This window comes from Oncorhynchus mykiss, chromosome 19, assembly GCF_013265735.2.
Source record: "Oncorhynchus mykiss isolate Arlee chromosome 19, USDA_OmykA_1.1, whole genome shotgun sequence".
Taxonomy (NCBI): domain Eukaryota; kingdom Metazoa; phylum Chordata; class Actinopteri; order Salmoniformes; family Salmonidae; genus Oncorhynchus; species Oncorhynchus mykiss.
This window is the reverse complement of record NC_048583.1, coordinates 26,200,438-26,213,633: the sequence shown is the minus strand read 5'-3', so window position 1 is coordinate 26,213,633 and position 13,196 is coordinate 26,200,438. Positions and strand designations below refer to the sequence as shown.

Below are 13,196 nucleotides of genomic sequence, written 5' to 3'. Positions count from 1 at the left end.
ATGAAGGCACATGAAAGCCTTCCTAATAAGTCAGTATGTGGGTTGTTCCACCAATTCGGTGCATTTTGAGAAGTGTAACTTGGTAAAAAAAAAAAAAAAAAGAGTTTGATTTCACTTAATTTTAACATTCTGTCATAAAGAGCACATGTTCAACTTCATAAAAACACATGTCTTCCCATCTCAAGTGGTAAAACAATGAATATACAGTACCAGTCAAAAGTTTGGACACACCTACTCATTCAAGGGTTTTTATTTATTTGTACTATTTTCTAAATTGTAGAATAATAGTGAAGACATTAAAACTATGAAATAACACATATGGAATCATGTTGTAACCAAAAATACAGTAGACCATTCCATTCTTGTATTGGTGTCTCTGAGGGGTCTTTGGCCTGGTTTGCTAACTACCTCTCTCAAATGGTGCAGTGTATAAAGTCAGACAATCTGCTGTCTCAGCCACTGCCTGTCACCAAGGGAGTACCCCAAGGCTCAATCCTAGGCCTTGCGTTCTTTTTCAATTTACATCAACAACATAGCTCAGGCAGTAGGAAGCTCTTGTATCCATTTATATGCAGATGATAGTCTTATACTCAGCTGCCCCCCCCCCCCCCCCCCCCATTTAGAGTTAAATGCTCTACAACAAAGCTTTCTTAGTGTCCAACAAGCTTTCTCTACCCTTAACCTTATTCTGAACACCTCCAAAACAAAGGTCATGTGGTTTGGTAAGAAGAATGCCCCTCTCCCCACAGGTGTGATTACTGCCTCTGAGGCTTTAGAGCTTGAGGTAGTCACCTCATACAAGTACTTGGGAGTATGGCTAGATGGTACACTGTCCTTCTCTCAGCACATATCAAGGCTGCAGGCAAAAGTCACATCTAGACTTGGTTTCCTCTATCGTAACCCTAGCTGCCAAACTAACCCTGATTCAGATGACCATCCTACCCATGCTAGATTACGGAGATGTAATTTATAGATTGGCAGGTAAGGGTGCTCTCGAGCAGCTAGATGTTCTTTACCATTCGGCCACCAGATTTGCCACCAATGCTCCTTATAGGACACATCACTGCACTCTATACTCCTCTGTAAACTGGTAATCTCTGTTTACCCATCGCAAGACCCACTGGTTGATGCTTATTTATAAAAACCCTCTTAGGCCTACATATCTACTGCAGCCTTCATCCTCCACATACAACACCCGTTCTGCCAGTCACATTCTGTTAAAGGTCCCCAAAGCACACACATCCCTGGGTCGCTCCTCTTTTCAGTTCACTGCAGCTAGCGACTGGAACGAGCTGCAACAAACACTCAAACTGGACAGTTTTATCTCAATCTCTTCATTCAAAGATTCAATCATGGACACTCTTACTGACAGTTGTGGCTGCTTTGCGTGATGTATTGTTGTCTCTACCTTCATGCCCTTTGTGCTGTTGTCTGTGCCCAATAATGTTTGTACCATGTTTTGTGCTGCTACCATGCTGCGTTGCTACCATGTTGTTGTCATGTGTTGCTACCATGCTGTGTTGTCATGTTTTGCTGCCTTGCTATGTTCTTGTCTGAGGTCTGTCTTTATGTAGTGTTGTGTCTCTTGTTGTGATGTGTGTTTTGTCCTATATTTATATTTTATTTATTCATTTATTTTTAATCCCAGCCCCCGTCCACGCAGGAGGCCTTTTGCCTTTTGGTAGGCCGTCATTGTAAATAAGAATTTGTTCTTAACTGACTTGCCTAGTTAAATAAAAGGTTAAATAAAATAAATACAAATTCTTTAAGTGCAGCCGCAAAAACCATCAAGCGCTATGATGAAACTGGCTCTCATGAGGACCGTCACAGGAAAGGAAGACCCAGACTAACCTCTGCTGCAGAGGATAAGTTCATTAGAGTTACCTGCCTCAGAAAATGCAGCCCAAATAAATGCTTCACAGAGTTCAAGTAACAGACACATTTCAACATCAACTGTTCAGAGAAGACTGCATGAATCAGGCCTTCATGGTCATATTGCTGAAAAGAAACAACTACTAAAATACACGAATAAGAAGAAACTTACTTGGGCCAAGAAACATGAGCAGTGCTTCTACACTGCATTGGTGTTTTGGGCTGGGTTTCTGTACAGCAGTGCTTCTACACTGCATTGGGGTTTTAGGCTGGGTTTCTGTACAGCAGTGCTTCTACACTGCATTGGGGTTTTAGGCTGGGTTTCTGTACAGCACTTTGGGATATTAGCTGATGTACAAATAAATTAGATTTGATTTGGAAATTAGACCGGTGGAAATTAGTCTAAATTTGAGATTTTTGGTTCCAACCACTGTGTCTTTGTGAGACGCAGAGTAGGTGAACAGATGATCTCCACATGTTTAGTTTCCACCGTGAAGCATGGAGGAGGTGTGATGGTATGGGGGTGCTTTGCATATTTAGAACTCAAGTAACACCTAATCAGAATGGCTACCACAGCATTCTGCAGCGATACGCCATCCCATCTAGTTTGCGCTTAGTGGGACTATCATTTGTTTTTCAACAGGACAATGACCAAACACACCTCCAGGCTGTGTAAAGGCTATTTGAACAAGGAGAGTTGATGGAGTGCTGCATCAGATGACCTGGCCTCCACAATCACCCGACCTTAACCCAATTGAGATGGTTTGGGATGAGTTGGACCGCAGAGTGAAGGAAAAGCAGCCAACAAGTGCTCAGCATATGTGGGAACTCGTTCAAGACTGTTGGAAAAGCATTCTAGGTGAAGCTGGTTGAGATAATGCCAAGCATGTGCAAAGCTGTCATCAAGGCAAAGGGTGACTACTTTGAAGAATCTAAAATCTAAAATATATTTTGATTTGTTGAACACTTTTTTGGTTACTACATACTACACTACATGTATTATTTCATAGTTTTGATGTCTTCAATTCTACAATATAGAAAATAATAAAAAATAAAGAAAAATCCTTCAATGAGTAGGTGTCCAAACGTTTGACTGGTAGTGTCCTGATCACGTGTGGTGTGGATGGACAAAATCATCATGCACTCGCCCGGTCTAGTCAGCATGTAATCGGGAAAGCCTGGTGAAGTCTATGGCACAAAAGTAGCTACAAAGGGGTGGAAACCAGTGACTCTTCACAACACGTCAAGCCAATCAAATGACTTGCCTTGGGGTAAAAAAAATATTGGTGTGACCACAATGTGATTTTGGAGTTACGCAAGACTAAATATGAGTAACAGGGTTGGACTGGTATGCTCAACCCGCTCCGTTTTCCCCCACAATACACAGCAAATGACCAAAAAGAGTAGAACCAGCTCACCTGCTTATACACTGATTTCACTATTAGTTGTTCAATGTTTCTTTTGAAAAAAAAATATATTTAAAAAGGAATAATTTCTCCATATTAAAACGAGAGTTCAGTTCACGTAAAATCAGGGACAGACATAAACAAATCCCTAATCACATGAAATAAATAATCATCTTCAGGAATGACTTTGTCAAATAAACTAAATAACTAGGGCTTTACAATGATGGTGAAAACATGGAGAAATGTTGGGGTTAAATGGGTTAATCAGATATAATATAAATAAGAATCAGATTCATAAAATTCCCCATGTGGTCTATATTAAAGGGCACTTCCTTTGATATAACAGGCTTTTACATGCAATACTGGATGCAAAAGGCACTCATTTCCTGGGACAGCCCATGTATAGTTTGATATTCTGGCAGAAGTCCCATAACTGTTGGGAATGTTTCCTTTAAAAAGATACCCAATTAACTCGACTCTCACCTTATCATCCACAGGAAATGTTTAAAAGAAATCAATGTTAAATAATCATATTGAAGTTAGACTCAGCGATAAATAGATGCAGAAAGTAAACAGAATAGTGGGTCAATTTCTGCAACTAAGAGAGTTGAAGTGCAAGGAAGAACTTCTCCTCAGTTTTGGTCCCGTGGCTGCAACGCTGTAACAGCGTGAAGCGAACCGGTGTACTTGCACAGCTACTGTGTGTAACTGTGTCATCTCAATGGGCGCGTTCGAGCAAATCACTATTGCCAAGTCGGTGACCGTCGTAGGTTAGCGCCCTTCAAAGTGTGTTGCATCATGTGATCAAAGGTCATTACGTTTTTACTGAAGGTTTCTGCAGTTGCTCTTCACCAACCATCGCCTGCATCGTGGGAGGCTCTATTGTTAGGGTGTTTTTGTTAGACCCAGGAGAACTTGACCAAAGTCCTGACTGAAACAGGAACCAACTTTGTTGCAATTCATATACAGTGGATATGTGCAAATTAATATATTTGAATCTCTCTCTCTCACACCAATTGATTGTACAATGTGCACACATACACTGAGTGTACAAAACATTAAAAACACCTTCCTAATATTGAGTTGCACCCCTCTTTTGCCCTCAGAACAGCCTAAATTCGTTAGAGCATGGAATCTACAAGGAGTCAAAAGCGTTCCTCAGGGATGCTGGCCCATGTTGACTCCAATGCTTCCCACAGTTGTGTCAAGTTGGCTGGATGTCCTTTGGGTGGTGGATCATTCTTGAAACACGCGGGAATCGGTTGAGTGTGAAAAACTCTGCAGCGTTGCAGTTCTTGACACAAGAATGCCTGGCACCTACTACCATACCCTGTTCAAAGGAACTTAAATATTTTGTCTTGCCCATTCACTCTCTGAATGGCACACATACACAATCGATGTCTCAATTGTCTCAAGGATTCAAAATCCTTCGTTATCCTGTCTCCTGCCCTTCATCTACTGTGTATAATATGTACTTGTGAATGTGAGATACTGCGTTTGGAGACATTTATTTTAACATTATAAAGAAACACTTTTACAAACTAACAATGACATCGCTGTCATGTTGCATTGAGCCTTGCTGTTGGCGTTGCAGATGCACCTCCCCGACTTCCTTTCGACTTATCACTCAAACGCGCAATATCTGCCAACTTCATATTGCGGTTTCTAACTTTAAAGTTGCATTGTTTGTCAGATTTCCTTAGAGGTGCCGAAACCCCTCGTGCGAACTGTAATTGATTAATTCTGGCATGGGTAATGCAAAAATAATTACAGAGAAACATCCACGAATAGTCTGGAACGGCCTATATCATTATGTTCTTATTATCTCAATGCAGTTCAAATTTGCGAAATTGGGTGAGGTCAGCTTCACAGTGCAAACGACATGGGACCTTTAAAAGTAGCTTCACGACTACCTCGCTGATTATTAAACCTTTTATTTAACTAGGCAAGTCAACTAAGAACAAATTCTTGTTTACAATGACGGCCTACCCCGGCCAATTGTGCGCCGCCCTATGGGACTCCCAATCACATCCGGATGTGATGAAGCCTGGATTCGAACCAGGTACTGCAGTGATTTGCACTGAGATGCAGTGTCTTAGACCACTGCACCACTCAGGAGCCCATCTGTTAGCCATTAGCTGGTAGCCTACTGTAATGCCTCGATCACACCTACAGGGTCTTGCACCTTGGTACACCAGAAGTAGCCAACATTCATTTCCAACGGAACGCTGCGTTTGCCTTGCAGCATTGTGTTGCAGAGGCAGTTGCAGTGCGTTCTGTATGATGCCGATGTTGGATTGATCAAACGTATGCATCTAATTGTATGCGTAGACGGCTTGACAGAAATGGTAGCAGAAGGTGAACGTTGAACTTTCGTTGCACACTTATCCAGATGCTGCTGCTGACCATTTTGTGCAATGCCGCTGTAGGCGTGTTCGAGGCGTAAGTGATCATCAGGCAGAAAACTGCCGTGGCGCCTATCCCGCTCTCCAGCCCAGTCCCTCCTGTAATGCTGACTGACACGTCCTGCGTAGGCTACTTCCTGGTCTCTGATATCTCTCGCCAAACAGGACAAAACGAGTCTCCTGTGAGTGGTATACAGGGCTACAAAGGGACACTTTAGCAGGGGACAGAGGAGCGATTCGGAGCAGTGCAGGAGAGGACTGAGAAACTGAAAGGTGCACAGTTGCTGCGTTCAGTGATGGAGAGGATGAAAGTAGTAAGCTTCAATGTTGAGTATTGTCAGCTGAGTATTGTTGCTCAGTTTTTGCAACAGCCATAAATAATGAAAACAAAACATTGTTGGAGCAATGGGGAACCAATGGCCATGGCGATAAAAGGTAGCTTCTATCACAGTTGCTAAGCAGCAGTTGATTAAAATTTGAACATCCCCCCCAAAAATCCCAGGCTAGATGAGTAGGCCTAGGCTACAAACACCACAGACAACCTGCAGCAATCATCACATATTCTCCATTTGAGCTCAAGGTTTCTGCCCAATTACACCATTGCAAACAGAGTTCTCTGCTGCTACTCCAAGGCTCTGCCAAGCATTGCTGACTGACTGATACAGCTGCATTGTTGTGATGGTCTGGAAGCTTGTTTATCAAAGAGATGTATAGAATGTACAGTTGAAGTCGGAAGTTTACATACACCTTAGCCAAATACTTTTAAACTCAGTTTTTCACAATTCCTGACATTTAATCCTAGTAAAAATTACCTGTTTTAGGTCAGTTAGGATCACCACTTTATTTTAAGGATGTGAAATGTCAGAATAATAGTAGAGAGAATGATTTATTTCAGCTGTTATTTCTTTCATCACATTCACAGTGGGTCAGACGTTTACATACACCCATTTAGTATTTGGTAGCATTGCCTTAACTGTTTAACTTGGGTCTAACGTTTTGGTGGTTATGGTTCCACAAGCTTCCCACAATAAGTTGGGTGAATTTTGGCCCATTCCTCATGACAGAGCTGGTGTAACTGAATCAGGTTTGTAGGCCTTTTGCACACACACACTTTTTCAGTTCTGCCCACAAATTTTCTATAGAATTGAGGTCAGGGCTTAGTGATGACCACTCCTATACCTTGACTTTGTTATCCGTAAGCCATTTTGCCACAACTTTGGAAGTATGCTTGGGGTCATTGTCCATTTGGAAGACCCATTTGCGACCAAGCTGTAACTTCCTGACTGATGTCTTGAGATGTTGCTTCAATATATCCACGTCATTTTCCTCATGATGCCATCTATTTTGTGAAGTGCACCAGTCCCTCCTGCAGCAAAGCACCCCCACATCATGATGCTGCCAACCCGTGCTTCACGGTTGGGATGGTGTTTTCGGCTTGCAAGCCTCCCCCTTTTCTTCCTAACATAACGATGGTCATTATGGCCAAACAGTTCTATTTTTGTTTCATCAGACCAGAGGACATTTCTCCAAAAAGTACGATCTTTGTCCCCATGTGCAGTTGCAAACCGTAGTCTGGCTTTTTTATGGTGGTTTTGGAGCAGTGGCTTCTTCCTTTGTTTAGCGGCCTTTCAGGTTATGTTGATATAGGACTCGTTTTACTGTGGATATAGATACTTTTGTACCCATTTCCTCCAGCATCTTCACAATGTCCATTGCTGTTGCTCTGGGATTGATTTGCACTTTTCGCACCAAAGTACATTCATCTCTACCAATCATTCCTGAGTGGTATGACGACTGCGTGGTCCAATGGTGTTTATTCTTGCATACTATTGTTTGTACAGATGAACGTGGTACCTTCAGGCGTTTGGAAATTGCTCCCAAGGAAGAACCAGACTTGTGGAGGTCTCCAACTTTTTTCTGAGGTCTTGGCTGATTTCCTTTGATTTTCCCATGATGTCAAGCAAAGAGGCACTGAGTTTGAAGGTAGGCCTTGAAATACATCCACAGGTACACCTCTAATTGACTCAAATTATGTAAATTAGCCTATAAGAAGCTTCTAAAGCCATGACATCATTTTCTGGAATTTTCCAAGCTGTTGAAAGGCAGTCAACTTAATGTATGTAAACTTCTGACCCACTGGAATTGTGATAAGTGAATTATAAGTGAAATAATCTGCCTGTAAACAATTGTTGGAAATATTACTTGTGTCATGTACAAAGTAGATGTCCTAACCGACTTGCCAAAACTAGATTGTTAACAAGAAATTTGTGGAGTGGTTGTTAACAAGAAATTTGTGGAGTGGTTGAAAAACATGTTTTAATGACTCCAACCTAAGTGTATGTAAACGTCCGACTTCAACTGTATGTATGTATATATATATATATGTATATATATATATATGTATATATATATATATATGTATATATATATATATGTATATATATATATATGTATATATATATATATGTATATATATATATATATATATATATATATATGTATATATATATATATATGTATATATATATATATATATATATATATATATATATATATATATATATATATGTATGTATGTATGTATGTATGTATGTATATATATATATATATATATATATATATATATATATATATATATATATATATATACACATACATACATACATACATACATACGAGTATAGATTTTTATCCCCCAAAATAAAATGTTCTTCATTTTCTACATTATGCACATAATTGAGAGTCATCATACTAGGGATTTGTACAATTCTTTTTAATAACAAACATGGTGAGTGATTTTTTTTTGCACAGTACATGATTAAATGAATAGCTACAATAACAAAACAATGTAATACCAACGTGTTTGAGTAGGGCTGGAACAAAAGTCTGCAAACAAAGTAGTTCTGCAGGAGGTTTGGCCAGCCACTAGAGTGAGGCCAGTATACAAAAGCGAGAGAGGAGGTCATCTCCTCACTTTAGCACCAGGTAATGGAAAGTAAGGGATGCCTTTAGGTCAGAGTTACTGAAGACAAGTGAGAGACAGACAGTATGAAAAAAAGGAGGGAGGAAGGGTAGGGAGAAGGTTGACACGAATGAGAGATGACAGAGTTATAATTGTACTAAGGAGACAGAGTTGGGACTGGACAGGTAGTGAGAAGGGGAGACAGAGAGAGAGAGAGTAACAGTGTCTCATCCTCCATTCCATTTGATTTAGCCTGTCTGTGCACCATAGGAGCAGAATGTGGAAGGTCTGGCAAAGGGTCCGGGTAACTGGATGTTTAAGGGAACGTGTGTGTGTGTCTGGCGTGGTGGTTCAGGAGGGGACCCAGATGTTACCGTGTGTGTCTGGAGCCTGGGTGTAGGGAATGTTCCACATCCATGGCTGATCTGAGGAAAAACACAGAAACACACACATTAAAAGGTATCTAGAATTTCTCAGCATTTCTCGCCTATTTGGAAGCTAGGTGAATTGCTGCGGCACTATCAATCAATCAAATGTATTTATAAAGCTATATTTATAAAGATATGTTCTGGATAGCATCAAACAACAACATTGATGCTGATTCAGTGAGCGAGTTTATTAGCAAGTGCATCGGTGATGTTGTACCCACAGCGAATATTAAAACCTTCCCCTACCAGACACCGTGGATTGATGGCAGCATTCGTGCCAAACTGAAAGCGCAAATCTCTGCTTTTAATCAGGGCAAGGTGACCGGAAACATGACCGAATACAAACAGTGTAGTTATTCCCGCCGCAAGGAAATCAAACAAGCTAAGCGTCAGTACAGAGATAAAGTAGAGTCGCAATTCAACGGCTCAGACACGAGAGGTATGTGGCAGGATCTACAGTCAATCACGGACTACAAAAAGAAAACCAGCCCCGTCGAGGACCTCGATGTCTTGCTCCCAGACAAACTAAATTTCTTTGCTCGCTTTGAGGACAATACAGTGCCACCAAAACGGCCCACTACCAAAACCTGCGGGCTCTCCTTCACCGCAGCCAACGTGAGTAAAACATTTAAACGTGTTAACTCTCGCAAGGCTGCCGGCCCAGATGGCATCCCTAGCCGTGTCTTCAGAGCATGTCCTCAGAGCATGCGCAGACCAGCTGGCTGGTGTGTTTACGGACATATTCAATCAATCCTTATCCCAGTCTGCTGTTCCCACATGCTTCAAGAGGGCCACCATTGTTCCTGTTCCCAAGAAAGCTAAGGTAACTGAACTAAACGACTATCGCCCCATAGCACTCACTTCCGTCATCATGAAGTGCTTTGAGAGACTAGTCAAGGATCATATCACCTCCACCCTACCTGACACCCTAGACCCACTCCAATTTGCTTACTGCCCCAATAGGTCGACAGACGACGCAATAACACTGCACACTGCCCTAACCCATCTGGACAAGAGGAATACCTATGTAAGAATGCTGTTCATCGACTACAGCTCAGCATTTAACACCATAGTACCCTCCAAACTCGTCATTAAGCTCGAGACCCTTGGTCTCGACCCTGCCCTGTGCAACTGGGTCCTTGACTTTCTGACGGGACGCCCCCAGGTGGTGAGGGTAGGAAGCAACATCTCCACCCTGCTGATCCTCAGAACGGGGGTCCCACGAGGGTGCGTTCTCAGCCCTCTCCTGTACTCCCTGTTCACCCATGACTGCGTGGCCATGCACGCATCCAACTCAATCATCAAGTTTGCAGACGACACTACAGTGGTAGGCTTGATTACCAACAACGACGAGATGGCCTACAGGGAGGAGGTGAGGGCCCTTGGACTGTGGTGTCAGGAAAATAACCTCACACTCAACGTCAACAAAACAAAGGAGATGATCGTGGACTTCAGGAAACAGCAGAGGGAGCACCCCCCTATCCACATCGACGGGACAGTAGTGGAGAAGGTGGAAAGTTTTAAGTTCCACGGCGTACACATCCCGGACAAAATGAAATGGTCCACCCACACAGACAGCATGGTGAAGAAGGCACAACTGCACCCCTTCAACCTCAGGAGGCTGAAGAAATTTGGCTTGTCACCAAAAACACTCACAAACTTTTACAAATGCACAATTGAGAGCATCCTGTACTGCCTGGTACAGCAACTGCTCTGCCCACAACCATAAGGCTCTCCAGAGGGTAGTGAGGTCTGCACAACGCATCACCGGGGACAAACTACCTGCCCTCCAGGACACCTACACCACCCGATGTCACAGGAAGGCCAAAAAGATCATCAAGGACAAAAACTCCGCTATCATCCAGAAGGCGAGGTCAGTACAGGTGCATCAAAGCTGGGACCGAGAGACTGATAAACAGCTTCTATCTCAAGGCCATAAGACTGTTAAACAGCCATCACTAACATTGAGTGGCTGCTGCCAACACACTGACTAAAATATCTAGCCAATTGAATTATTAAAAATTGGATGTAATGCATGTATCACTAGTTACATTAAACAACGCCACTTTATATAATGTTTACATACCCTACATTACTCATCTCATATGTATATACTGTACTCTATACCATCTACTTGCCTATGCCGTTCGGCCATCGCTCATCCATATATTTATATGTACATATTCTTATTCATTCCTTTGTTGTTGTGAACTTGTTAGATCACTTGTGAGATATTACTGCATGGTTGGAACTAGAAGCACAAGCATTTCGCTACACTCGCATTAACATCTGCTAACCATGTGTATATGACCAATACAATTTGATGTCTTGAGATGTTGCTTCAATATATTCACATAATTTTGCTTCCTCATGAAGCCACCTATTTTGTGAAGTGCACCAGTCCCTCCTGCAGCAAAGCACCCCCACAACATGATGCTGCCACCCCCATGCTTCACGGTTGAGATGGTGTTTGTCGGCTTGCAAGCCCCCTCCCCCCTTTTCCTCCAAACATAACAATGGTCATTATGGCCAAACAGTTCTATTTGTGTTTCATCAGACAAGAGGATATTTCTCCAAAAAGTACGATCTTTGTCCTTTTTGTAGTTGCAAACCGTAGTCTGCCTTTTTTATGGTGGTTTTGGAGCAGTGGCTTCTTCCTTTCTGAGCGGCCTTTCAGGTTGTCGATTATAGGACTCGTTTTACTGTGGATATAGATACTTTTGTACCCGTTTCCTCCAACTTCTTCACAAGGTCATTTGCTGTTGTTCTGGGATTGATTTTCACTTTTCGCACCAAAGTACCTTCATCTCTAGGAGACAGAACGCATCTCCTTCCTGAGTGGTACGACGACTGCGTGGTCCCATGGTGTTTATGTACTTGCATAGTTTTGTTTGTACAGATGAACGCAGCACCTTCAGGCGTTTGGAAATTGCTTTCAAGGATGAACCAGACTTGTGGAGGTCTACAACTTTTTTTCTGAGGACTTGGCTGATTCTTTTGGATTTTCCCATGATGTCAAGCAAAGAGGCACTGAGTTTGAAGGTAGGCCTTGAAATACATCCACAGGTACACCTCCAATTGACTCAAGTTATGTAAATTAGCCTAACAGGAGCTTCTAAAGCCATGACATATTTTCTGGAATTTTCCAAGCTGTTTAAATGCACAGTCAACTTAGTGTATGTAAACATCTGACCCACTGGAATTGTGATACAGTGAATTATAAGTGAAATAATCTGTCTGTAAACAATTGTTGTAAAAATTACTGCACAAAGATGTCCTAACCGACTTGACAAAATTATGGTTTGTTAACAAGAAATCTGTGGAGTGGTTGAAAAACTAGTTTTAATGACTACAACCTAAGTCTATGTAAACTTCCGACTTCAACTGCGTAAGCAATGGATAACGAACACAACTGTATTTTATCGATGACAATTTGATGGCACAGAGATTCCGTGATGAGATCCTGAGGCCCATTGTTGTGCCATTCATCCGCTGTCGCTGGATCTGTAACACAATTCCTGGAAGCTAAAAATGTTCCAGTTCCTTCATGGCCTGCATACTCACCAGACATGTCACCCATTGAGCATGTTTGGGATGCTCTGGACAAAATGTGTACGACAGCATGTTCCAGTTCCTTCATGGCCTGCATACTCACCAGACATGTCACCCATTGAGCATGCCTGGGATGCTCTGGACAAAATGTGTACGACAGCATGTTCCAGTTCCTTCATGGCCTGCATACTCACCAGACATGTCACCCATTGAGCATGCCTGGGATGCTCTGGACAAAATGTGTACGACAGCATGTTCCAGTTCCTTCATGGCCTGCATTCTCACCAGACATGTCACCCATTGAGCATGCCTGGGATGCTCTGGACAAAATGTGTACGACAGCATGTTCCAGTTCCTTCATGGCCTGCATTCTCACCAGACATGTCACCCATTGAGCATGCCTGGGATGCTCTGGACAAAACGTGTACGACAGCATGTTCCAGTTCCCGCCAATATCCAGCAACTTCGCACAGCAATTGAAGAGGAGTGGGACAACGTTCCACAGGCCGCAATCAACAGCCTGATCAACTCTATGCGAAGGAGATGTGTTGCGCTGCATGAAGCCAATGGT

General features: G+C 42.3%; 1 protein-coding gene across 2 annotated transcripts in view; it reads right to left on the bottom strand.

Annotated features, from left to right (window-relative positions):
• Positions 1-8,432: 8,432 nt before the first annotated feature.
• The window catches only part of tdp1 (tyrosyl-DNA phosphodiesterase 1), a 61,777-nt gene continuing 57,013 nt past the window's right edge, over positions 8,433-13,196 (bottom strand). For both annotated transcript variants that reach the window (XM_036954502.1, XM_021573707.2), the window contains one exon: positions 8,433-9,070. In XM_036954502.1, the coding sequence (XP_036810397.1) occupies positions 8,894-9,070 (177 nt within the window). In that variant the 3' untranslated portion in view covers positions 8,433-8,893. The remainder of the gene's footprint in view (positions 9,071-13,196) is intronic.